Here is a 27,979-nt window from a genome sequence, read left to right as displayed (position 1 = left end):
ATTTTCCACAATTCATATTGAAAACAGGAATTCATTTTAGATTGAACATTTTCTGGCGCCCGAACAGGGACCGCTATTAAGAGATTTCTTGTTTATTTTCGATTAGAAATTTAGTTTCATAGAATAGTGACTTTAAGTGTATAAATAGTTCGCTTATAAATTAAGATGGAGAAATCCAAACAAAAGCGTACTACGATAAGGTCATTAACAACTAAGTTATTAACCAAAATCGAAAACATTTATCAAGACGATAAGGTTACAATAGATGAATTGGATGAGTTAATGTCTGAATTAATATTAAAACAAGAACAATTGAAAGAAATTGATCTCGAAATTCAGCAGGGTATTACGGATGTAAATGAAATCGATACAGAAATTATAAAGTGTGATGAATATTTGACAAATATTGTAAGAAGTAAAAGCAGATTAAACAGAAAAATAGAAAAACTGTCGACTTCGGTAGTGTCTCCTGAGTTAAATTCGAACATTTCTGAACCGAAGATAAGCACTAATATAAGAATAAATGAAACATCTTCTGTGAAACTGCCTCTTTTAACTATAGAGAAATTTTCTGGCGATCCTGCAGACTGGCAAAGATTTTACGATCAGTTCGAATCTGCCATAGATAAAAACACTGGTTTGTCGAATGTTGAAAAGTTTAATTACTTGAAAACATATTTAGTGGGATCGGCTTCAGATGCGATTAAGGGATTCAGTTTAACAAATAAGAATTATGTATCAGCAATTGAAACATTAAAAGAACGCTTTGGCAAGAAAACGTTGATAATTAACTCTCATTTGAATAAATTGTTGAGTTTAACCCCAGTAGAAAAATCAACAGATATTTTTTCATTAAGAAAACTTTTTGATTCTTGTCAAACTGAAATAAGGAATTTAGAATCTTTGGGAATTAATCAGGAAAATTACGGGGCTTTACTCTGTCCTATACTTATTAAATTACTTCCCTCAGATATAGTGTTAGAAATAACCAAAAAATATAGCAATGATGATGAGTGGAAAGTATCAGAGATCCTCGATATTTTAAAAACAGAAGTAATTAGCCGAGAAAAAGCCACGGCCTTGAGTTCGTCTATAACACGAGTTTCAGAATGTTTCCCCTTCCCCTCCTCAAAGCGTAGCAGTGGAGGCGAGAATTCGAATAAACAAAATAAGAATCGCATATCAACGGCGTCAGGTTTATTGAATGAATGGAGTAATAAGAAAAATAAATGTATTTCTTGCGGTTCCGATAGACATAATTTATGGGATTGTAATGAATTTAAAATGAAAGAAATGAATGAGAAAAGGGATATTTTAAAGAGAAGCGGTTGTTGCTTTATTTGTTTTCGCTTTGGCCATACGGCTAAAAAATGCAGGAGTTTTGTAAAATGCGATATTTGTTTTAGACGTCATTATACATTTATGTGTCCGGAAAAGAAAACAGATAGTAAAGTGGAAAGTACGGTTTTATCGAATGAAACTTGTAATCCGGAAGTATTAATGCAAACGTTAACAATTCGCTTAATAAACGGACAAAAAGAAATAGTTATACGCGGATTGATAGACACGGGGTCCCAAAAGTCGTATCTTTTAAAAGAAACAATAAATAAAATTGGTTACAAACCAATAGGGCAAGAAAACTTAAATCATAGTCTTTTCGGTGGATTACAAAGAACTAATCAGCATAATAAATACAGAATTTTTTTGAGCGATTTAAATCGGGATTATTTTTGTAACTTTGAAGTTTATGATCAAGAAAAAATTTGTACAGAAATTCCTAAAATAAGAGACGGCACGTGGATAAAAGAAGCGAATAAGTTAGGAATTAAATTTTGCGATTATAAAAACATGGAAGGGTCGAATTCAGAAACTAAAGAAATTGATTTACTTATCGGAGCCGACGTTTGCGGTAAACTTTTCACAGGTATTATTAAATCGGTTTCAGAAAATTTAATTGCATTCGAAACGCGATTAGGTTGGACACTTATGGGTAAAACTCGTGATCCCAAAAACAGTAATAGTACCAACACAGTTTTGTCCCTTCATGTGGCTCAGGCTAAAATTTCGGATCTCTGGAAACTAGATACGTTAGGGATATTAGACCCAGGTGAAAAAGAATCAGGAGAAGAAATTGCAAAAGCTACCGAAGACCATTTTAATCGCAACATTAAGGTACTTGAAGATGGGAGATATGAAGTGAGCCTTCCATGGATCTTAAATCACCCTACTTTGCCTAATTATAGAAGTGTTGCTGAAAGAAGATTGAAGAACTGCGTTGAGTCCTTAAAGAAATCAGAAATATTAGAAGATTATGAAGCGGTATTTAAAGAATGGCTACGAGAGGGAATTATCGAAGAGGTTGACCCAGACGATACAGCCACCAATGAACATTTTTTACCCCACCGAGCAGTGATAAAAGAAAATTCTACTACCAAGATCAGACCCGTTTTTGATGGTTCGACCAAAATAAAAAATTTCCCCTCTATCAATAATTGTCTTGAAAAAGGACCTAATCTTGTGGAGCTCATTCCTTCAGTGATCAACAGATTTAGATTAAATAAGATTGGAGTCATTGCAGATATTCGAAAAGCTTTCTTACAGATCCAACTGAGTGAAGCTGATAGACCTTTCCTAAGATTTCTATGGTGTGAAAATGGAGACCTTTCGAAGATCAAAATTTACCAACATAGAAGAGTGGTGTTTGGCTTGACTTGCAGTCCGTATTTGTTGGGAGCCACCCTACGGTACCATTTGAAGAAAGCGCCAGAATCAATGCTGGAAACTGCAGTTAAATTAGAAGAATCATTTTATGTAGATAATTGCTTAACCAGTGTTGAAGATAGAGAACATTTGCACAAATTTATGACTGAATCGCAGTATATATTGAAGAGAGCTCAATTCGATCTAAGAGGGTGGGAGCATAGTATCCTAAATTCACAAGAAGTAGCCATCCCTGAAGAAGAAAGAAAAGTACTAGTTTTGGGACTGATTTGGAAACTAAGTACTGATTCATTGACTTTGGACTTAAAGGAAACATCGCAGGCCTCTGAGACTTTAACCAAAAGGAAAATTCTGTCTGAAGTTCACAAAGTATTCGACCCCATTGGTTACACGTGTCCAGTAACATTAAGACCGAAGATCATGCTTCAGGAGTGCTGGAAGCTAAAATGCACTTGGGATGCAGAATTACCATCTTCTATTAGAAAAACGTTTGAAAAATGGCAAAAACAACTAAGTCAATTGAAAGATATAACCATTCCGAGGTGTCTCTTGGACAAGCTTGAAGGTTCGAGAAATTTAAGTTTACATATTTTTTGTGATGCGAGCAAGGTAGCTTATGCTACATGCATATTCCTGAGAAGCCAAAACGAAGACTCGACATCATGTCAGCTCATTCAAGCTCGATCTCGAGTAGCTCCTCTAAAACCCGTCACAATACCCAGACTTGAACTTTTATCCTGTACAATTGGAGCTAGACTGGCACATGGAGTTAAATCAGACTTAAGACTTGAAAATATTCCAACATTTTTCTGGTCAGATTCAGTAAATGCCCTCTTTTGGATAAAAAGGAATGAAAATTGGGCCCCTTTTGTTTACAACAGAGTCCAAGAAATCAGATCTCTCAGTTTGCCAGAAGAATGGAATTATGTTCCTGGAACTCTTAATCCAGCTGATCTTCCCTCACGAGGATGCTCTGCAGAGCATCTTAAGCAATCTAAATGGTGGGAGGGCCCTATGTGGCTGAAAGATCCACCACAGCTCTGGCCAAAAGATATTGTCGATCCAGATTTGGACATTATCAACGCTGAAAGAAGAAAAACGGTAGTGACTTCAACAAATTTATTCAAAGGACAAATTCTGTTATATGATACTTTAACATCATATCGAAAAATGATAAGAGTAACTGCTTGGATTTACAGATTTTATAGAAACATCAAGAGTGCTGCGGATGAACGAAACCTCGAAAAACAGCTGACTATTGAAGAAATGAAAGACGCTGAAATGGTCATTTTAAAGTACGTGCAGAACAGATGCCTAGCAGAAGAAACCAAGCCTTGCTATACTTCATTACAAACTATAACGGATGATGAAGGCCTTATACGCGTTAGAACAAGAATAGCTATGAGGAAGGATTTGAGAACATTTAAGTATCCTATTGTTCTGCCATCTGACCATAATGTCACTCACTGCCTTATACTTGATAAACACAAAGAACTAAATAATGCCGGAACTCAAATTGTAATGTCAGTTCTAAGAGAACAATATTGGATCCTCAGATGCAGAAAAACTGTTCAACGAGTGATTAAAAAATGTGTCATTTGCAAAAGGTTCAGCGCTCGTCCTACAGAAGTGCTAAGTGGTCCTCTACCAGAAGATCGTGTACGAGAAGCATTGATTTTTGAGGTCATTGGGGTGGATTTGTGCGGACCACTCTTTTTGAAGGATGGAAGCAAGAGTTGGATCGTGCTGTTCACCTGTGCGGTTTTCCGAGCCATTCATGCTGAATTAGTAACTTCACTTTCCACGGATAGCTTTCTGTTGGCATTTAGAAGGTTTATAGCACGACGAGGAAGACCCGCAACGGTTTTCTCTGACAACGGCACAAATCTGACTCGAGCGGCTGCAGATCTGAAATCAGTAGACTTCGAAAAACTAAAAGAGTTTGCTACTTCGAAAAAGATTCACTGGAAGTTCAATCCTCCCTCTGCACCCTGGTGGGGTGGATTTTTTGAAAGAATGATTGGAATGCTAAAATCAATTTTACGGAAAGTCCTTGGAAGAGCAAACCTTCTCTATGAAGAGCTATACACAGTCATTTGTGATGTTGAAAGCATCATAAATTCCCGACCACTTACGTACATCTCAGAAGATCTAGAGGACATGATACCATTAACACCTGCCATGTTTTTGCACGAACTTAAAGAATCTGGAGTACCAGATATTGATTTAATTGATGCCACCAGGATGAAAAAACGATTTGCCTATCGTCAAAAAATTCGAGAGGACTTAAGAAAACGTTTCCGAATTGAATATTTAGGACAACTTAAAGATTTTGCCCGTAAAAAGAAAGACTCTCAAGTTAAAGAAGGAGAAATCGTTCTCGTAGGGGACGATAACAACAAACGCATCAATTGGCTTTTGGGCAAAATAGAAGCTCTTTACCCCGGCAAAGATGGAAAAACAAGAGTTGTGCGCGTAAAAACTCGGCATGGATCATACTTACGACCATGTCGAAAACTTTATAGACTTGAATTGCCTAATTGAGTTTCGTCATGACATTCGTCGTCCAAAACTCAAGGTGGGAGGATGTAACGAGCCCTCATCCCCCGTCATTTCAGAAAACTATCCCCAGATGGCGCCACTGGCGCATCAGAAGTAGATGTAATGTAACTAGAGACGCGCCATGCAGCGCTATTAACTAACTCAATATTTTCATCACTTTATAATCATCATTTATCATTTCATGTAAATTCATCTTCATCTATTTGTAATTAAAACCAATAAAGGTTAATGAATCATCAAATTGGCGGTCTAAAGGTAAGTGGAACATTTTCCACAATTCATATTGAAAACAGGAATTCATTTTAGATTGAACAAGCTCCTTTCAAAGTTGTAACAATTGTAATCTTTTTCCTGAAAACTATAATAATGAATTAAATAGTATAACACTAAACACAAAACTCTGTCAAAATGAATGAAATCTGTAAACTATTTATGTTAAAATAATGATAGTTGAATAATAATTATTTACGTTAAAATAATGATAGTTGAATAATAATTATTTACGTTAAAATACTGAAAGTTGTAAAAATGAGCTACTAATTATTAAGATTTATAAAAAATGCCCTAAATCGAAAAATAAATCCTTTAAAACGAATGTCTCTAAATCTTACAAAATACCCTTAAATTGTAAAAGAGCCTAGAAATTCGATATAAAAATAATTATGAGTATGATCTATAATAATTGGGTGTAGTACACATTTGCTGAGACATCAAAATACTACTAAAGCGACTGATTATTTTACACAATTACAACCATAAGCGAAGTAGCACCTACATTGATTCACCTGTTCATACATTGATTCACTAGTTCGCAGAATAGCTGATTCACTCATTCGGAGATTCATTGATTTTCTTTTTGTTTTCTCCTCGTACTTTTTTTCTTTATTCATTCGCTATATCAAAAAAATATTTCTTTTAATAGTCTTTTCCGCAACCCAAAAATATAGTTTCAAATTAAAGGTAAGCTTTGCTACACGTTTAGTAACACGTACAAAACACGTACAAGTTTGGTAAGGCGTACAAAAAAGCCCTTGAAAATGAACTCGTATAAAAAAAATGAAAAATAAAAAAGCATTTACTTTAGCGAAGAAAATCATTAAATGACTCATGAAAAAATAAAAAATGAATTTTCCTACGGACTTTCATAAGTTGATTAACACAATTAATAATAATATAAAAAAGAAAGAAAAGAAAAAGGATAATAAAAGACATGCAAAAAGATGCAGTCGAACACTAAAACAAACAAGAGAAGGGCATAAAAAAATTTATTAAAAAAAAAGAGGAAAAACTTTTTGTGGACGGAAAATGAATGTCTGCCATTAAAAAATTTAATCCATAATTCAATATAAAGATAAATGGGGGGGACGAATAATAAAAAATTTGAAAAACGTTGCCATTGAAGTACATAGTTAGATTATACAATACATGAGCTTGTTTTGAACTATATTAAATTTATTAAAAAGTATTCTATGAATATTTTTATGGATGTTTTTGGAAAATCTGAGGCCTATCTTTAAATATAAAGCAATTTTTTCTTAATTAAAAAAGGGAAAAGAATCTCAAATTTTTTCCGCTAGTTTACGTGAAGTAATTATATTCCTCTACCTCAATGATGGTAATGAAATACAAAATAATGTTATAACACGAAACATGAAGGACAACATAGTATTTTCCACCTAGAATTTGCTAGTTAGGAATAATATATTGGATTGTATTAATTTTTTTAAAAAGGTATTTTGTTAATATTATATATATGGTACGGTATTTAAAAAAATCCAATGTGAAATCAGTTTAAAAAAAATCACGTGGTGCAATAACTCGAATAGAGTAGTGTAGTAGTAATCGTTAATTAGTGAAAAAATTAAACGTCATTAAAAGTATCTGTAAGGTATCCAGGACACAAATAACTGGCCAAAAGAATTTTTTTTTGTACTTATTCAAAAAATTACTGTATTTTAAATGGTAAAAAAAAGAAGTTTATATCTCATCTAGAACTCGAGTCAAAACTTCATTTCATCAGGGGATTTTTTTTTGTTTTGTTTTTTTTTTTTGTTTTTTTTGTTTACCTTTGAATTTCAAGTTATTCGGTTCTGTAGTTTTTACACAGCCAAAATGGCAACGGCAGCACAAACGATTTTTTATTATAGAGTGTATTAAACTTCAAGCAATGAAACAAAAAACTATAAAAAATAGATTTCTTTTTTCGTGAAAAATGAGAAAAAATTTCCTGTCAGAAGTGGGATTCGAACCCACGCCCACATTCGTGGACCAGAACACTCAGCACTCTGCTATCAGAGCAAGGATCGAACCTTGAGTCTGGCGCCTTAGACCGCTCGGCCATCCTGACATGCATAATCTCGGAGTGATTTTAAATATGGGGGAAATTTATTCGAAAAAACTGTGATAAAATATATATTGAAAAAGCATCCATTATTAAGAAAATAATAATGCTAAAACCATGAAAATTATAATTTTTTTTCCATGAAAATTGAGAAAAATACTTCCTGTTAGAAATGGGATTCGAATCCACGACCACATTCGTGATCCAAAACACTTATCTTTAAATGTTTTTTTTCTTCTTATTTCAAAGCGATCTATAGAAGATAAATGCATGAAATTCGGAATGCGCATAGTTTAAAAATTTTTTTGTCTGCAGGAAAGATTTAAATTTAAGTTCCAATTTTTTTTGAAAATGATATAAAAAAATATAAAATTTAAATTTCAGAAATTTTTAGTTTTTTCTTTCAAACATTGATAGCAAAAAAATGCTGCTAACAAAGTAAAATGTAGATATTTTTATTCAAAATCAAAATATTTTAAAACTGAAGCATATATATTTCAGATAAACCAAAAATTATGAAACATTATGTTTAAACTCTTTAAACATTTAAAAAATAAATCTATTAGGATTTGTAAGAATTTTTTGTGTACTTTTTGTGCTGCGCAACAGTATTAAAAATTTAAAGCAATTCATGAATTTTTAAAAGAATTTATAAATGTGTTTCTTTACAAATCCTAATCCCGTTATCAAGGTACTTATTTAAATAAAGTCCACATAATAATAATAAAGTTATTAAATAGTGTTTATGATTGATATCTAAATAGCATATTATTCAAAATTTAAAAAAAAAAATCATAACAATTCAGCTAATTTTATTTAAAAAAATATATTTCTCGTAATTCCTTTACATATTAAACTTTAATCGCTACTCTTTTTATGAAAAAGTCAACATTAATTAATTATCTATTAGTATTCACAGCATTACATGATCTTATAATAAAAAAATATTGATACATTTGGATAATTAGAATAAACACTCGCAAATAATAAATAATTAAACTACTGCATGATTTCAGAAAACATTTCGTTTGATCGTTTGAAGAATATTTTAAAATAAGAATAATATGAAAACCAAGAATGATGTAATATAGTTCTCTTTTCATATTCTCTTTTCATAATTCTCTTTTCTCCTCTTTGTAAAATGACACTCCTCACTCATTAATTTTATTTTATTTTCCTACTAAAATATTTTATTTTTATTTTATTTTTAGAGTAAGTATTACAATAAAAAATAATTTGTCCTAGATGTGGCGCCGTGGCTTAGTTGGTTAAAGCGCCTGTCTAGTAAACAGGAGATCGTGAGTTCGAATCTCGCCGGTGCCTAGGTGTACAACTTTTTTCAAAATTAAAATTTTAAAGCTGATTCTTTTCATTCTCTTTTTCTTTCCTACCTCTATCATTTTTTATATTTTTTAAACATTTCCGATAATGGGAAATTTAATTTATTTTACATAACATCGTAACGTTACCTTATTGCCTGAATTCTTTTGAATTTGTTATGTTATATTAACTGTTTATGAATAATTTTAAAAAAAAATCAAAAGTTCAATGAAAAGAGTTATTTTTTCATTTTATACATTCAAATAAAATAATTTTAGACGCAAGAAATATTTACTAATTTTTCTTAATCTTAATAATAAAAATCGTTTAAAAATGTAGCGTAAAAGTAATTTTATCAAGCTCTTGACTTATTTCACTATTTGTTTGATTTAATCTGCAAACAAAAACAAGTTTCATCTTTTTATTTGTCCAGATTTTTTCCTTTTAATTCTACAATGCTTCTATATTTTTATTGTTCTTTTTTTTCAAATCATGTTTATTTTATTTATTTATTTATATTTTTTTGCTTTATTTCATTTATTTAGTTATTTATTTATTTTAGGAAATTCAGTTATAAATAGCGATATAGCTAGATTAAAATAGAAAAATGCCGCGCTATAATTCAAACCATGTTTACGTCTAGATAATTGAGGTTAAAAATAATTAGTGAATTAACAAACTGTAGTTGTTAATGATATATATAAAAGTGATGGCAAAAATTATCATTCAAACAAATAAAAAAATTTTCCCCTCATAAAGTTGAATTTAGTTTACTATGTTTCAAGTAAGAAGAATTTATATGTATCAACCACATTTATCTAATCAATAGAAGAAACACGAAAACATTGAGCAATTAATTAGTTTCTGAAAGTGATTTTTAGTATGAAGAGGATCATTAGCAGTAAAGTTTGCCTTTAAGAAGAGTTATAATGCTGAAAATATGGAGTAATTTTTTTATTGATTTATAGATTTCATTTGAATAATATGGAATATATGGATCATTCGAATAATAAGGGGGTTGCGATTCATGATAGACAAGACGTTATATCAAAAATGTTTTTGGAATTAATCAATGTGCATGATTATTTCAAATTCTATCATAAAAAGGTTTTTAGTTCCAATTTGATTTTTTTAAGCATTTTGGATCTAGGGATCCAGCTAGTTTTTGAAAAAATTACGAACTGTGTTTTACCAGGGAAAGAAGTTTTAAAAATATTATAAATAAATAGAAAATAATGAAAAAAAAATATTTTTAAAAAAATTCTGCTTTATTGCTTACAGTTATTTTTATTTAAATAATAAAAAAGGTTACAATATAAAACAAAGTTAAATTAAAGAGAGAAAAAAAACTAAAAAGAATATTAAAAAAAATCAATTAAATAAAATAAATAATTAAGTTTCTTTTTTGTGTATTTTTTTTAATATTTATTGTTCATTTTTCGTTTAAATATATTCAATATTTGGTTTAAAAATAAAAACTCATTTTATAAAACTAAAACACACACTTGCGTTTGTATGAAAAGCATTTGCTTCAATGAAAAAACATTTTTTGGCTAATTCGTTACATCAGATCCAATAAAAAAGGATTAATATGCTTTGAATACCAAACGCCTTATATAATCTTATGGGCTTGTTTTTTGGGATACCTTGTAAGATGATCAATAATATACCCTGTTATGTAGACTATAATGTACAGCTTGTATTTTTCAGTACAAATGTTTCAGTACTTAAAGTTCTTATTTGTTTAGAAAAAGTACATTTTGTCTGGGGGGCGGGGGAGGAACCATTAATTTGAAAACTAATTGTGTTCGATGTATAAAATTCTTCACCAAATTCTTTTCAAGAAATTAAAGAAAATTGATTAACTTAGTTCGAAAATTAAACACTGAATTTAATATTTTGGGTTTGTTTCTTGGAAACTTAGATGATTAAAGATGATATAGAAATGAATAGAATAATTTTCCGTTGGTAGATTATGAGGTTTCTACCAAGTTCGCATAATCTTCACAATATGAACTTTGCGCAACATAATTTTTCATAACTATTAATTCTAACTAATGCCTATACGAAACGAGGAGGAAAAAAAAATGTCCCCTTCTCAATATTTCCGTGACTTTCCAAGCAGTTAAAAGATTTTTTGGTGTTTGAATGTATTTCTTCAAACAATTGCCGTTCTTTATCCAAGATTCCATTGTTTTAGTGTCAGAATTGGGGTATTTGAGAAGTTGACGCCAAAATGAATTGTTCTCTATCGTTTTACTCAATCGTTTAAAGATGGTAATGAAATGGAGAAAAAGAGAAAAATTCCTTAGGTCAAAAACGCTCCCCCACTTTTGGTTTATTGTTGGGTTGACCCTGGATTGTCAACCTATATCACTGATAAACAAGAGTTTAGATCTAAGGAAAAAAAATATTAAATTAATAAAAAAGGGAACAAAAACATTGGGTTGTTGAAGCATGAATGGGATGATTTTTAGGCGTTATTTGGCAAAAATTGGGAAAAATATCGAGTATAAAAGCTGGAAGAAGGTTTGGTAGACTCACAATCGTTTTCAGCAGCTTCTAGCTCTCTTGGATATATTTTCGTTAGCGCCTGTTGTTGGAATAACTAACTTTTAAACATGAATGGAATGGTAAGATTTGTCTTTCTTGTCATAAAAGAAACTCAGCTTTCATTATTTGAGTGACTCTTTTACAAAATTTAGAAAAATTAATGCTTGAGTTTTGATTATTATTTAAGTAGGAAAATGAACATTTTCAATTTTATTATTGTTTGAATAATTCGTGTAAAATTAATACAAACATTTTGATTATTGTTTAAAAATATTTCGAAAATTAATATTTATATAATTTGAATATTTCTTAAGATAGAACGAAAAATTAATAATTATGCTTCGTTTATTATCAAAATTAACAATTAATATTGTTTAAGTAAAATGGTATTTATTATAATTAATGTAAACTGAATAATTGAATAATAACTTGGAAATTTCGTAAGATTAATTATAAATTCTTTTCGATTTTTATATTCCATTTATTTTGTATTTAAACTTGCAAAATCATTTTTAAACAGCCAAAATTAATTAAAATACTTAATCTTACTATTATGTTTATGATTGTTATATTTTATTTAACAATGGTGCTACAGAGAACGATTTTTAGCTATGAAAAGTCAATTGCTTATGTTATAAAGGCCATTTAATTTGTGATTGAAAAATATCTATGGCAGTGTATAAAAACAAAATCGTATTTATAATCACACAAAATTCATTTACAATAACAATAATCATAATTAGCGATAAAAATTATAAATAGTAGCAATAATCTTAATTGATGAGCATATATAAAAGCATGTTAAAGTGACAATTTGAAAATTTCATATTTAGGGTTTATTCCTAAATTGTAGTTGATATAATCTGGTGCACAGCTAGAAGAAGCTTTGTTTGAATTAACTTTTATTAACCCTCTTTTTGTTTCACTTCTAAAGACAGACATAATCATTTAAGAGGGAACAAATAAAACAAAAATTTATTCTAACTAGAATTGACGATTAGTATAAGGCTTTGACGAGTTTAAAATGCTTTTAATCGTAAGGGAATATTTTTAAATAGCCTTAAGTACGGCTTTTTAGAATATTTCATAGCTTATTTTTGTTTTACAAATCATTCGGTAAATTCTTCTCTTTTCAATCACATCATAGTTAGAAATAAAAAGAATCATTTCAAAACATAATTCTCAATTCCAGGTTGCAATCGTCTGCCTCGTCAGCCTTTTTTGTGCAGCAGCAAGTGCTGGACCCGTTTTACCATATGGATATGGCGCTTACCTTGGAGGATATGCTCCATACAGATCGTATCCTTATGCTGTAGCTCCAGTTGCTGCTGCACCTATTGGTCCCGCACCCGTCGCTGCTGCACCTGTTGCAGCCCCAGCTCCTGTTGCTGCAGCTCCCGTTGCAGCCGCTGCTGTAGTACCTGATTATTACACCTACGCAACAGCTGCTGCTCTTGGATACCCTGCTGCCGCTGCTACTTTAGGATACCCATACGTTGGAGCTTATTCAAGATACCCATACGCCAGGCCATATGGAGCTTATGGAGCTTACACCACCTACCCATACTACAAGAAATGAATACTAAATCAGCAATTTAAGGATACATACGTGCGATCTCAGATTCACTTTCAGGTAACAATGCAAATTTTTTACTACATAATTTTAGGAAATAGGAGAAGCTACCTCCTCTTTACCTTATCCAATGTTTTTTTTAAGTATAACTTAATATAATTTTAATAATAACATAACTTTATATAAAGTTCACAATAGTGGCTGAATTAGAATGTAAGCTATCTGAATCTTTGAATCAAGGAAGTGCCATATGAGAGTCAGCAAAGAAAAATATATTTTCTTTAAAATAGAAAATTCTTTTAAAACTTTAACGAAGGAAAAAAATTACGTTAAAAGAACAATGAAACCATAAATGTTGTAAAAACTACAAAATAAATGCAGCCAAAGTATTTGTTTCGGTTTATACTGTGTTTACCATATTTAGTTCACAAATATCATCAAATATAAAATCGTCAAACTATAATATTTAAATTCTCAGTTCAAAAGAATATTTTATTTGTTTTCATTGTACAAAAAATAGTTGCAAATGAAGATATTATTTAAACTTCTTATTTTGGTTGGAAATCACTTCTGTATAAAGATATTCCATCAGGTCGATGCTATATTTAACAAGTAAAAAATTGATAACGCTTAGGGTTTTTAGTAGATGTGATTTTGAAAAATGTATTTCGTGTTTCAGTGTTACGTCTTCCAAAGTAAATTAAGTATAGTTGTTTTTAAAGTAAACAAAAATTTTAAACGGCTATTGCGTTTTTCGAGATTTATTTAATCATATTTTTGTCTATACTTTGTATAGACTAATTTGTAAATATATTTTTGTTCGCGAATTCTTTTTGGAAAAACAAATTTAAAAGCAAAATCATTAATCTTATTTTTTGTGGTATAATAGCGAACTCAATTTTTTTAAACAAAGACTGATATTAAAAAAAAAGGAAGAAAATAAATTAAAGATTAATTTTCGCCTTTCAATAGGAATATAAATTCTCAAATTAATAAAAAGTTGAATATTCTACGTTTGAGTCATCTAGATAAAAACTTTTAAACTGCACTGCACTTTAGATTAGCAAAAAATAAATAAATAAAATAAATATGTATATTTTGTAAATTGGAAAATGTCAATGCATTTAACATTAACAATTTGAAAATTTCTGTTTTTTTTTATCTAATTTATTAATATTCTTCATAAATAGTGCTAATTTGAAAAATAAATCAATAATAAAATAATAATAATATCCTAATTTGAGAAAATATCACTATCATTTTGAAAAAAAAAAAAAAACATTTTAATAGAACCGCAATACATAGGAATCCTAATTGGTTAGTTATTAATATAATATGGTTTCTGAACATAATGATTGTTGCGTAATTATTTTTTCCGATGAAAGGAAATGAGCAAATCCTTTTAAAATAAATAATAAATAAACGTTTTTTAAGAAAGGAAAAAAACTATAAGAACGTATTTCAAATCAAAAAAATTAAAGTTTCATGCAATGAGAATTGTTTAGTACATAAATATAATGTTCATGGAGTGACTCGTTCCGAAATTTCGAAAGAGAAGAATGATTGCAAATTCTGAAACGTAATTTTTTAAATCGTTTTTACTGATGTTACTGATTTTATTGATACTGAGATACGCGAAGTCTTACTGACTTTTTTGACTGACTACATTGACTCAATTCATCAATTTTCGTGACAATCCGCAGTGTTTTTTACAATTTTGTCTCTAAATTAAAGTAATAATTACTCATAATAAGCTTTCCTCTACGAACTTATTAGCCAAAATTTGATATAAATTAATTTCGTAATTTAAATGAGGTATTTTCTTTAATTTTGAAGATCTTTCTATTCACTAAAAGGAGTTCTTTTATTTATTATAATTTAAAAACTATATTAGATAAAATAAAATTAAAAAAAAAAAAATAAGAAGAAAAGTCATGAAGATCGAAGTCAGTTAAATTATGATAAAATGCTAATAGTTTATGTAAAAACTAACAGAAATTTCCTCTAAAAACGGCAATTATTATCCATTGAATGAGGTAATCTTACATTTTCCTTTGAAAAGGTCACACATTAACTAAATATGGAATTAAATATAGAAATTATTTATCTATTGTTAAGTAATATATAAATACTTTTCTACTTGAAACTTGAGCCCGGATAGCTCAGTCGGTAGAGCGTTAGGCTTTTAACCTAACGGTCCAGGGTTCGAGTCCCTGTTCGGGCGGAATTTTTTTTAATATAAATACATCTTTCGAGTTCTGCTTATATTATAAGCATAATTAAACCTTATGTTTAATTATTTTTTCTTAACGATTGCTGCTTCTAAATTTATTAATTTCGTTGTTCAAAAAACATTTTGTATTAGTAACTTTAATAACGAAGCTTCTCTGATAATTTTTTAAAATTGAGAAAAAATTAAAATGATTAATGATTTGACTTTATTATGCATGGTGTTTATTATTATTCATTATGAAACTTAATGAAAATTCTTCTTTGCAGGGATTTGGATAGTTTTTATACAGGTTTTCTACAAGTTATTTCAGAGCGCTGATGAACAATTTTCTACAAATTGCACAGATTTGTGATAAATTGTTACTAAAAGCTGTAAGTGAACTGGGATCAAATAAAGGATAATTTCATAGCTTTAGATACTGTGTTTATTATTTGATTAAATCTTGTTATGTGTTGTCATTCTCAAAAAAAAAGAAAAAAATGCGTAATGTTATAAATAAGACCTTAAGACTTCCTAAAAATAGTTCATTTTAGAAAATTCAAAATATTTTATTTTTCGTGACTAATGAGAACATGGGCATCGTTTGCGGGGAATAAGGTGTGTATATGTCTCCCTCAGTAATCAAAAATCTCTGAAAATCCCCCTCGAATATTTCAGAAAAATAAAGAAAATTTTTACGAACCATTATCAATCTAAATTCATCAAAGTTAAAAACAAGAAAGTGATAAAAATAATTAATCTTTTTGCACAAATTTATCAGATTCTAGAATTATTTTACATTTTTTTTAATGTTAAAGAACTATTATAACAGTGTATTTTAATTTCATTTCCCTCAAAAATATGACCCCTTTGACGCCTATGTTAGCATCAAAATATTCTAATATGTGTAAATTAATAATAATAATAATAAAGCCAGTTTCTGAAATTATCGTATTGGGATACAATTACATTAAGAATTGTGAAATGTTTTAAAGAAAGTTATAGAACTTGATTTATATAAAATTTCCGTTTTAAATTATTAAAAATTTTAACAATTTGTATTTTAATATATTTTAAACAGTTAACTACAAGTTGTCATAGCTTGTTTAAAAATATCAAAAGCAATAAAACGTATTTTAAAAATGCATTTTTCTTTTAATTATGAAAGAAATATTAAAATATTATAATAATGACTGAAAATTACGGTGATACAGTTACAAAAATATAATAATGAAAGTGGAAAGAAATTTTTTATGAAAAATAATTTAACTTTAAATTTTTATAATAAAGGAATTGTGTTTTTTTTTACAATTTCGATAACTGTCAATAGATGGCACTTGATTAATTTCTTTCTTAAGAACTGGTGCTGGCATCTATATATCAATATAAGAACAACACATCAACATTAGTAGATTATTACAAAAACTTCGATAAAATGCAGCGATTTGCATTGATAAAAGCATTAAAAATTAATATATTTATTTGCATAGTTGCTCAAAAAATTTGAATCTAATGGATTAGTTCCTTCTCAATACAGTTTTATTACTTTAAATAAAAAAATTTATTTACATTAAGTTTTTAATACTCAGGACATTTGTTTTGATAAATTAAAAACTAGTGCTACCATCTATATTTTAATATACTAACTAGCTTTTGAAATAATTCTGGGCATTAATGTTGCAGTTAAAAGGAAATTATGTTAAATAAAAATATCTAACTCCATGTAAAGTATTGAGAATTAATATTTATTTGCAGAAAAGTTTATAAAATTCAGTATACGACGATCTCTTTTACTTCTTTATGAGATGAAACTTCTTTTATGAAATGTGCGTTTCGCAATACCTGAGAGAATTTTCCTTTTACCCATGAAAAGCGCCATCTATAGGACGTAACAATAAATAAATTTTCGCTTCTAAAAAACAAAAAACTAAAATAAATATTTGATTTGAAATAAAATATCAAATTATTGTACTTGTAACTTAAACAGTAAAAATGTATTTCTGAGAAATTCATGAATTCAGGAAAATTGTTCTCACAAACATATATTTGTAAAAACAAATTTTACTTGGTTCAAATGAGGGAGCGACATCTATATAATTTATACCAAACTAAAAAAGTATAGGAAGAGTTACTGCACTGCAACTGTTATGTTGAATTATTTCTTTAATTATGTTTGTTACATAAAATAAAGTAAGTTTGTGGAACCTACTTAACTAATCGTAAAATGATTAAACAATTGCATGTGTCTGAATATTAAATTATAAAATTATCATACATAAGAGGAATGCCCAAAAAGCAATTATAATTATCAATTTTGAGAAAGTCATAAGCGCTATAATAGCATAGTGTTTACGTGCATATTCCGTTTTTATCTTATAATTTATTCAATTTATTGTTTCATTAACTTATAAGTTGAAATTTTTTTAAACATATGAATTTAACTTTTTTTTTGTTGCCCTATTTCTAAATTAATTTCTTCCATTTAACAATTTGTGTTGCATTCCAAGTGGTTAAAATTTTTACTTTATAAGTAGTTTTGAATTTTACGTAGTGTTTTTTTCAACCATTTTTTATTTTTTTAAAATAACTTCAGATAAGGGCTTTAAAGTATTTAAAATGTATTCGATTTTCTGCAGCTGAAGAATTTTAGTGAAATTTAAATTTGAATATTTTTAAAAAAAAATGGGAATTTTCGTTTAATTTTCATACAACTCATTTTAGCTCAAAAATTTAATTTCTCTCTTACACAACTTCCGATGCAAACTTAGTTCTAGTCTGGGATAAAATAACCATATAAGTTATATCAATATTTTTAGTAGAGATATTTTCCTAATCACCCTAGATGGAAAAATTGATAGAAAAATCGATATTTATATATTACTATTCATTTATTTACAGTGTATTAAACCATCATATATAATTTATAAATACAATTTCAATCAGAGCATTATATCTTATTTTCCAAGGCACACGAGATGTAAAAATCAGAAAATTATCGATATTATTTATTACTATTCATTTATTTATTGTGTATTAAATCATTAAACATAATTTAAAATTGTCTGTTTAAAAACTCAATTTCAATCAGAGCATTATGACATGCGTTACATGCAATTATAATCGGACAAGTCGACTGGCCAATTATTGTAAATTTTCATTTGTTGCCAATGACGTGAAAGTACAAGTTTATTTTAGTACAATTATCTCTTTTTATTATCTGGAATCAATTTATTATTATCTTTTATTATTATCTATAATCATCGAATAACAATCACTATCAATCATTTTCCGGAATAGGTCATTACTAAGGCTAAAAGAATAATCATTTCTTATATTGGCTGTCATAGCAATCACAAGGAATAATTATTCCCTGTAAAATGCTACTAAAGAAAGAAATCTCCAGAAAGAAATAAGCAGGCCCGTCCCTAACAGGGGGGTGAGAGGGGTGTCTCACCCCCCCCCCCCCCAGCAATATCATCCAGTCGGCAAATTCAGGTTGAGTCGGCATTTTTTTTTTTTTTTTTTTTTTTTTTTACATTCCAAAATCCCGACTTCGCCGAAATTCTTTCATTGTCGGATATTTCATCGGTAATGAGATTTAAACGCATTTCAATGTTATTTGAATTTCGTTTCGTTATCCCAGACCCGACTCAGCAAATCTTGTTGTGAAATGTGTTTTTAAATTTAGTTTTTTTTTTCTCCTCCAAGAGTAAACATTTATGATAATTCAAAGCAAGATGATCGATAATTCGGGCCAAAATCCCGACTTTGCCGAAATTCTTTCACTGTCGGATATTTCATCGGTGATGAGATTTAAACGGCTTTCAATGTTATCTGAATTTCGTTTCGGGATCCCAGACCCGACTCGGCAAATCTTGTTGTGAAATGTGTTTTTTAAATTTAGTTTTTTTTTTCTCCTCCAAGAGTAAACATTTATGATAATTCAAAGCAAGATGATCGATAATTCAGGCCAAAATCCCGACTTTGCCGAAATTCTGGCCAAAATCCCGACTTTGCCGAAATTCTTTTGTTATCGGATATTTCATCGGTGATGAGATTTAAACGGCTTTCAATGTTATCTGAATTTCGTTTCGGGATCCCAGACCCGACTCGGCAAATCTTGTTGTGAAATGTGTTTTTAAATTTAGTTTTTTTTTTCTCTTCCAAGAGTAACCATATATGATAATTCAAAGCAAGATGATCGATAATTCAGGCCAAAATCCCGACTTTGCCGAAATTCTTTTATTATCGGATATTTCATCGGTGATGAGATTTAAACGACTTTAAATGTTATCTGAATTTCGTTTCGGGATCCCAAACCCGACTCAGCAAATCTTGTTGTGCAATGTGTTTTTAAATTTAGTTTTTTTCTTTTCTCCTCTAAGAGTAACCATTTATGATAATTCAAAGCGAGATGACCGACATTACATGCCAAAATCTCGAAAACCGTTTCTCTTGTATTATTATTTAAACGACACATTCTTAAATTTAAAAAAATTTTGTAGTGACCTTAATTTTTAGTTAGCTAATAATGTATCATAAAATTCAGATATTATTTATCTGAATTTTATTAAATCTTTATTAGAGGTTTAAGTAATTTTTTTAAAGGAACTGATGAACTTACATGATTTTTTTTAAAAGAATTATAAATTTTATATGAAATAATCGTGCCGGTGATGCAACCAATTTTTTTTTTTACTTTCAAAATATAGGGAAAAGTTACAAATAAGAGTACCTATTAAATAGGATACTTTATTATTCAAAATATCTTATTTAAATTGTTAAATTCTGCTAAAATAACACAAATTATTAAATAATTTATATTTTCAATTAGTAAACGATATTTATCTATTATGGAGAATTTTACTAACTCCAAAGGACTCCTAACTCCAAAAAAGAAAAGAAAAGCATTTAATTTGTTAACTACCATTCAGTTCATAACTTTTAAAATTCTATGATGATTGAATTATTACTTGAGTTCAAAATTTTTTAACCTAAAATAAAGTGTTCAGGGACTAATTCATATCTTTAGAACAATTAATCATGACAACAAAATTTGATATTCTCTATGGAAAATAATTAACATATATGTGATCCTCAATTCACCTTTATAAAAGTTTCCGTTTTGAAAATAAAATATTGTTTTATGCTTTTAATATTTTTTTTCAAGAATCCTAAGAATTCTGAAACATTAAATTGAGTTACACGCAATCGAATCAACATTTCGATCATTTCACACAATTTGAGAATGGTTGCCGAGTTTAAAGTGTTAAATGCTGTAATTTCGGATTCATTAATTATTTCAATAAAAATATGGTGAAAATAGAGAATTTCGAATATTCACGGAGAAGTGGCAATTCTGTTTGATCAAGCCGCTTACGGGCACTATGAAAAGGCGCAAAAAAGGATGGAGCTGCGACTCGATCTTGTGAAGCAGCAGACAAAACCCCGGATATTTCTGTCAACTTGAAAAATCGAGGGTCTTTTAAAAGTGGTTAGCTAGAAATGCCCTAAGCTATATTTTCTCATGCTTTCTCTTACTCTTTCTGAGAATAAAGACAATATCTTTGTCCATGTGGTTAAGAAGGGGAAGGAAGGGGCTCAAAGCTCAAAGCACAGGCAGCTGTGGTACCAATTACTTCACTGACCTGTCTTTAACTGTCATGTACGGATACTTATTTACTCTAAGCGTATTTTATAAATTCATATTATTATTCAATAAAATAGAAAATCTGCTCACATGCCAACGATCATCCTATCTACCACAGTCTAAATTTTGAATGTAAGTATAATTTTTTTATGAATACATATTTATTATTTGCAGTCTTATTGTTTAAATATTAAGTTTAATTAAATTGCATTAAATGTGTTATTACTTTCCAATTAAATTATTTCGGGTAAAAATTGATTTTTATGAAGCAGATAAAATTATTTTTTTAATCTTTTTTGTGCAGTAAAATAATTAAAAGAAAGAAAAAAGAGCAATTAAAAATGCTATGTTATTTATATTCATTAGTAGGAGCTAGGGATAGAAAAAGATAAATCACATTTGAATTCTGAAAATTGGATACTTTTTCCGTTTTTTACTTTTTACTAAGCTTTTATTTTGTGCTTGAAATAGTATTTTTTTTTCTTTTTTAGATTTTTTCAGCTGAAATTATTTTTCATGTATCTTATTCAATTGAAATTTCAAATTCTATATTTCTTCGTAGGCTTTGTTTTTATAAGTCCAAACTGCAATCCTTTATGAAGATAAATGTACTAATGTCAATTTTATTGAAAATGTAACGTGTTTAAAAATAGAAAATTCAGTTTTTTTTTAATAAATAATTCTTTTTAGTTATTTTGTACTGTCGTCCCCACTTAATCGCATAATCGAATTACCCGCTTATACGAATAAAATTTAATGGAACCAAATCATTTTAGAAGAAACTAATGTTAAACTTCCCCGTTTAAATGGTTATTTGTTGTTTTTGGCCCCCGCCTAATTGCATAAAGAAGTGGTACTCAAATGAAAAATATATTGTTTATTTTTGAAAAATGTTTCACCAGCTGAAATGGAATTTCCCTTTTTCAGTTAAGATAAAGATACAATATGTGGTTACTTCAATAGGGATTTCTTATTCATTAGTAGGTGTTTGGGGTAAGGTTGAAAAATTAATCAAATCTTGCTGCCAGTTTTATATATTGAAGTAAACGAAGGGGTTTTTACCCCTCTTTGACTTACTTCACACACACATCATTTAGAATGCAAAAAAGGGATAGAGTGATTTGTCTTGTGATCCCATGTTGATGCACTATTAACTTTGATAAGAAAAAGTTTCAAAAACCTAACACACTAGTGTACAGAGAGTCTTTCTCTTAAATAGAATAATTGCTTAACCCAGTTAATGACTTTGAGTTGGGTGCAAGTTGAGAGCGAAAAGGAATGATTTAAATTAATCGGAAAAAAGCAAAACAATGAATCTTAGAAGTAATAAATTTCAGAAAACCCTCAACTAAAATAGCGCATTAATTTAAATGGAGCATTAATTAAAATTTCTCAAGTTTCGAAGATTAAAAAAAATAAATAAGTAAAAAAAATTCAGAATGTGTTTGAAAGGAATACACGCAAGTCATGAAATTTTTAGTAGAAACTGAAAGGGAATATCTAATTTTGATGAATTCAACGGGTATAAAAAACAGTCTTCAATTATAGATTTTTTCGGAAGGGATCAATTAATATTTTAGTACCTACATTATAGTTTTTACTATTATTGATTTATTTTAATGTAATTTTAAATGACATTTATATTTTATGATACTAAAACATACAGCTTTAATTATAATTGTTTATTGATCATAAAACTGAGCTTATTTAATCAAAATGCTATACTATGCATTAAATACCATTAAAAAGTAAAATTTCGTAAAAATTCGGAATTTTGGATTGAATATTGCACTCCCCTTTTGATCGAATAACCCGCTTAATTGCATAGATTTGGCTGGAACCGATGGTATTCCTTTGAGCGGGGTTGACGTATTTCTTATGTATTTAATTATTTAATGTTTCTATATTATCTTTTTGACTAAAGTTAACAGTTTTTCATTTAAGTTAATTATTATTAAAAAAAACTCAATAATTTTGTAATTATGTAAAAATTCAATTCACAGTTTGTATTAAAAATGCAGAATCATACATTTTAGCATAAATGCTTTCATAAGTTTTTATTGTTAAATCTATTAGCGTTAACTGCACCAATGACAGTTGCGACAAATGAAAGAATTTTCAGCAAGATGAAATTGATTAAAAACTATCCTATCTTCGAACAACAATGACCACTGAACGCCTAAATTCACTGCTTTTACTCAAAGCAGAAGAAGATATTGTTGACAATATTAAGCATGATAAGTTGGCCGAATATTTTTTGCTTTTAAAACAACATCGAAGTAAATTTATGTAGCTAATATAATATAACGTAATTTTACTAATATCTTAATTTTTTATCATTTTTACGTGAATTTCTTCATTTATAATTTAAATGGCAAATATTTTCAATGTTTTTCTACAATTTTTTTCTTCTTATTTTTTAAAAATGAAAGGTCAATTTACTTTTGAATAAATTTTGTTTTGAATCAATATCTTATAGAAGTCTGTATTTGCTGATTATGACTTACTTTCTCATCGTCAAACAGTTGCTGTAATTAGCTTATGGTAACAACGTTTAAATGAAACGAAAGATATATTTTAATTGCCAAGTGATTTTTCAAAAAAATATTTAAATATAAAGTAAAAAGTATTTCAAAGTTGCGTTGAAAAACATTTAAATTTACAACTTTATTTTTTAAAATTATTTCCACAAATAATTATAGCTTAATGTTACTGAAAACTTATTTTAATTGAATAAGTTTCAGTTTATTTAAAAATAGTTTTTTTTCTTTAATAATTTGTTACCATTTTAATAATTAAAATTAATAGAAATGTAAAAAGTATATTTTCTTTGCATTATTTTGAATAATTGCTGGTACTATTTAGTTATCAATAATACTACATTTTTCACCCATGGCGGTTGCATTTTTAAGTGCTGTAAAAATTATTTCGATGATTAGCATTATGTTTATAACTAGTCGAAATGATTTCAAAATAAACTTTGGAAGCTCAAGTTTTGTGGGGCATTTGAACTCTTTTATTTGATTTTTTTTACCTTTGATTATCAAGCTTTAGCCATATACAAATTGTATATATATATATATATATATATATATATATATATATATATATATATATATATATATATATATATATATATATATATATATATATATATATATATATATATATATATATATATATATATATATATATATATATATATATATATATATATATACGTATATATATATACGTATATATGTACATGATAGTCGGCAAAGTAAACTTCAACACCCCCCCTCTCGAATCGGCTAGGGACGGGCCTGGAAATAAGTACGAATCAACTTGTAAAACATTGAAAAAGTGTACTAATCTGTTTAATTAGTGGGAAAAAGTAATTTTTTATGAATATAATTATTATTTTAGTTATTTCTCTCGAAAGATTACTTGTGGATAGCGACAGGAAAAAACGATTGAAATTCTCATTTATCACCAAACTCAAGTAAAAGTGGTCATAAGAACGTCCTAAATAATAAAATATATTAATAAGAAAACAAATTTGGTAATTTGAACCGATGGTCAAGCTTACGCTAGCCCCTAGTACAAAAAATGACTAAAGGCCTGGTTTCTTAGGACAGGACGCCGTCATCTGGAAATCAGCGCTAACCTCTGATTGGTCCATTTGCGAGTTTGATAGTATACGTCATCGAACGCTCATCTTGAACTACAATTGCCGTCCAACTCAACTGCAGTTGGATTACAACGTGACGTTAACCACAGAAGCAATGGCGGACAACATCCAACAGCACATTGAAATTAGCCAAGATTTTGATTTTGACATTAAACATAGCTTCTTCATTAAACAAAGCACTCTTCATTTAGCTCAGCTATAATGTGTTTTTTCTTGGACAAAGTCATTATTTGTTCTCTAAAACACTGGTCGACAATAACAAAATCAATACAAATTCAAAATAAATATTTGTTTACATTATTAACGCATGCGCAATGAGAGATAATGTCTGCGTAGGACCGACTGCTCACGCTGAGCTAACAAAAAAGTATTTTTTTGGCGTCAGCTCTACGTCAACTTTCCGCTGACGTCCAGATAAGGCGCTTGTCCTAAGAAACCAGACCTTAAGATTTGTCATCGAATTACTGCTGACGATTTGAATCTATTAGTTCTATGACAAAATAATAGGTTGTCTAGCAAAAATCTTAAAAGTACTTATAGAGATTATAAAGGAAAAGGAAGTATTAAGTATTGAATTTTATGTTGAAAAACAGGTGCAAGGACAAAAATATCATCAACAAAAATATATTAAAAAAATATTGGACCCAGTACATTTTCTATGGAAATTGGGTCCCCTCTATTTGGCTGAAATTTTGAAGTTCGATATTCAGTGTCGACGCCAATTAAATTGAGATTTTTTACCAATTGTGTTCTAGAGCAGTTTTTCCCAACCTTTTTTGTGCCATGCCCCACCTAAGCCTTTCTAAAATTCTTATGCCCCCCATGTAACATATACATAATTTTTAATATTAAAAAATTGAATTCTTAAGAAAATTAAATGATAGGTTTTAGAAAAAAATCACTAGGAAATTGTTAACGAAACACAGTAAGTAAATTTTCAAAACATAAATTCAAATTCGAAATAATTTTAATATAATTTTTAATATAATCAAATTCGAAATAATTTTAAGATTTTTCTATAATAATTCAATATTTTTATTTATTGAGATCCTTAAGCTTGATGCTTGCTGCACAGAGATTTTATGTTCCGATTTAGTTAGCTTCAGTCTCAAGTCTCCCATTTTAAATTACGTCCAGGCGATTTCTTTTTTTTTACCTATAAATCATTTATAGAACTAAATCTATATTCAGCTAAATATGGGGATAGAAACTGTAACAATAGTTTTCTTGCACATTTGGTTGAATTTGTGTATTTGATTTCTGTTTCCTCACAAAGTCATGCCTTCACTACTTTTATATTAAATAAAGTTTTAAGTGACTCATCATTTTGCATTTCTAGATACTGCATATTTGACATATATCAGACTAATCCACTAACATTGACTGCATCATCCGTGTTGGAAAATCAATTTGTTTTAAATCAGAAAATATTTCTTGTAAATCAGCAGAAAGAATTTTCAGATGATCGACAATAACAAGTAAAGCGGTATCATTTACTTCACATTTTTGGAGTCAATGAAACTGTTCAAAGTTTTTGTTGTTAATATATTTCTGACATAACTCAATAAGGGTAATGAAACCAAATATCTTCGCCTTTGCATCAAACAGAGCTTCATTTGTTCCTTGAAGTTGCTCATTTAGTATATTTAGTTTTTCAAAAATAATAACTGACAAATACTTTACGATCGACTGTTAACAGATACTTCATTTCAGGTTTGTCGCCTAAAAAATCGCTAAGTCACGTAATATTTATTGGCCTCAATTATTTAAGAATTTGCTTTTTTCTTTCAATTTTGGCACCGAAATCTAACATTGCATTTAAATGGCCCAGAGCAAAAGGGTTAAACTCGTGTCCAGTCAATTTTCGAATTGCCCCCCTTTACAATCAAATTGCCCTCCAGCGGGGCGAGGGCCCCACGTTGGGAAACACTGTTCTAGAGTTTTTCTAACTCTATGTCTAAATTCACGAAGGTAAAACAAAGCTAAATACTTCGAAATTAAAATTAAATTATTTTGAGAAAAAGAATATAAATAGCATTGAGTGGCAGTACTTGAAGAATAATTTTCAATTAATGTTTTGCTTCAGATAAAATTAAAAATGTGTCTTTAAAGTGTCTTTAAAACTTAAATTCTTTAATGCAGTTAAGTTATCAAATATGATTGCGTCCATATACATTTGAGTGATAATAAATTTAAATTTTAATACAAAAATAAATTGTTTTTTAAATTCTCTAAAATAGGCTACGTTGAAAATATATATCATCAAGCATGAATACTTATTTAAACGATTAAAAAGAAAATCTCAAACACAACATTATTTGTTCGCGCTATGAGCACGAAATATGTTTTGTGACTTGTGCATATGAAACAAATTTTAGGTTACAAAATCTGCCTAAATTTATCAATGACTTGTAATCCGCAGAGTCATAAAAATTTCTAATATCTTTTAATACTATTAAAAAAAAATGTCCTAAAAATAAATTTCCAGTACACACTTCGAAAAAATACTTATGTAATAATTACTATATTCTAAACTTATATTGGATAGCAAAGAATATTAAATACTAAATTTATTAAAATATTTTTTAATTAATTATTATTTTTGTTTCTTTCAAAACAATGGCTCATTGATATTTAAACTAAAGGAGCCCATCCAAAAATTAATGCCCCAGGGTTCCGCCCGACAAAGTTACGGCAGTTACTTTGTTAGACAAAGTTTCGTTGAAAAGTTTTATAGAGCCATTTCACTTATAAAAACAATTATCATGTTTCTCGGTTATTTTTTGATTTTGTTAACTTTTGACCATAATTAATGCTAATTATTCTGCCGTGAAGATGCCTGAGCGAAGTTGAACTTCATGAAAAACTGTCTCCGTCAGGCTTGAAAATTGGTATTCTGACACGTTAAACGGAAAAAAGGACTTGAAAAACGTCACAACCAGAAATTGAGTCTGAAACAAATTATTTTATTTTAAAATTTATTAATTTAAAAGGATTACTCTGAAGTTTGCTGAAAGGAAATTCCACATTTATATTCTTCTTAAATACTTTCATTTTTATACAAACTTAAAGATTTCTCTAATACAAATAATTGCACTTAACGTATTGCCATATGATAATCAAATAAGAGTAATGTTTTTTAAACAAGTGATTTTTTTTAAAAATCTTTTGTATAAACTAAAAATTTCATTAAAAAATACATTTAAAAAAATCATTTTTGCAAGTATTTTTAATTTATTAGTCTAACACCCTGAAAGAGTTTCGCTGTTTTATGCCTAATATATAAAAAATATATACTACTACAGGAGATATATAATTAAGATTTGTATGTAAAATTTAAAAAATTTCTTTCCGTATCAAATCAATCTTTGTTT

General features: G+C 28.7%; 2 protein-coding genes and 2 non-coding genes across 4 annotated transcripts; 3 read left to right on the top strand and 1 right to left on the bottom strand.

Annotated features, from left to right (window-relative positions):
• Positions 1-165: 165 nt before the first annotated feature.
• Positions 166-5,265, top strand: LOC147804165 (uncharacterized). The gene is made up of 2 exons (XM_087151453.1): positions 166-1,084; positions 1,772-5,265. Exons 1-2 carry the CDS (start codon positions 166-168, stop codon positions 5,263-5,265), a joined length of 4,413 nt encoding a protein of 1,470 aa, XP_087007579.1.
• A 2,246-nt stretch (positions 5,266-7,511) lies between these two features.
• On the bottom strand, positions 7,512-7,630 carry TRNAL-CAA (transfer RNA leucine (anticodon CAA)). The gene is made up of 2 exons: positions 7,593-7,630; positions 7,512-7,557 (listed from the first exon to the last, which is right to left on the bottom strand). It is a non-coding gene; the product is annotated as a tRNA-Leu (tRNA).
• A 1,243-nt stretch (positions 7,631-8,873) lies between these two features.
• TRNAT-AGU (transfer RNA threonine (anticodon AGU)) lies at positions 8,874-8,947 on the top strand. The gene has a single exon. It is a non-coding gene; the product is annotated as a tRNA-Thr (tRNA).
• Positions 8,948-11,445: 2,498 nt separating this feature from the next.
• Positions 11,446-15,717, top strand: LOC107437233 (uncharacterized). Its single transcript, XM_016049162.4, has 3 exons — positions 11,446-11,577; positions 12,690-13,130; positions 15,570-15,717. The coding sequence occupies exons 1-2, from the start codon at positions 11,566-11,568 to the stop codon at positions 13,074-13,076; spliced, it is 399 nt and encodes a 132-aa protein (XP_015904648.3). The 5' UTR covers positions 11,446-11,565; the 3' UTR covers positions 13,077-13,130; positions 15,570-15,717.
• The last annotated feature ends 12,262 nt before the right edge of the window (positions 15,718-27,979 follow it).

Source organism: Parasteatoda tepidariorum, chromosome 9 (assembly GCF_982258835.1).
Source record: "Parasteatoda tepidariorum strain Cologne lab strain chromosome 9, Ptep-v5.0, whole genome shotgun sequence".
Taxonomy (NCBI): domain Eukaryota; kingdom Metazoa; phylum Arthropoda; class Arachnida; order Araneae; family Theridiidae; genus Parasteatoda; species Parasteatoda tepidariorum.
This window is presented reverse-complemented; position numbering and strand designations above follow the sequence as displayed.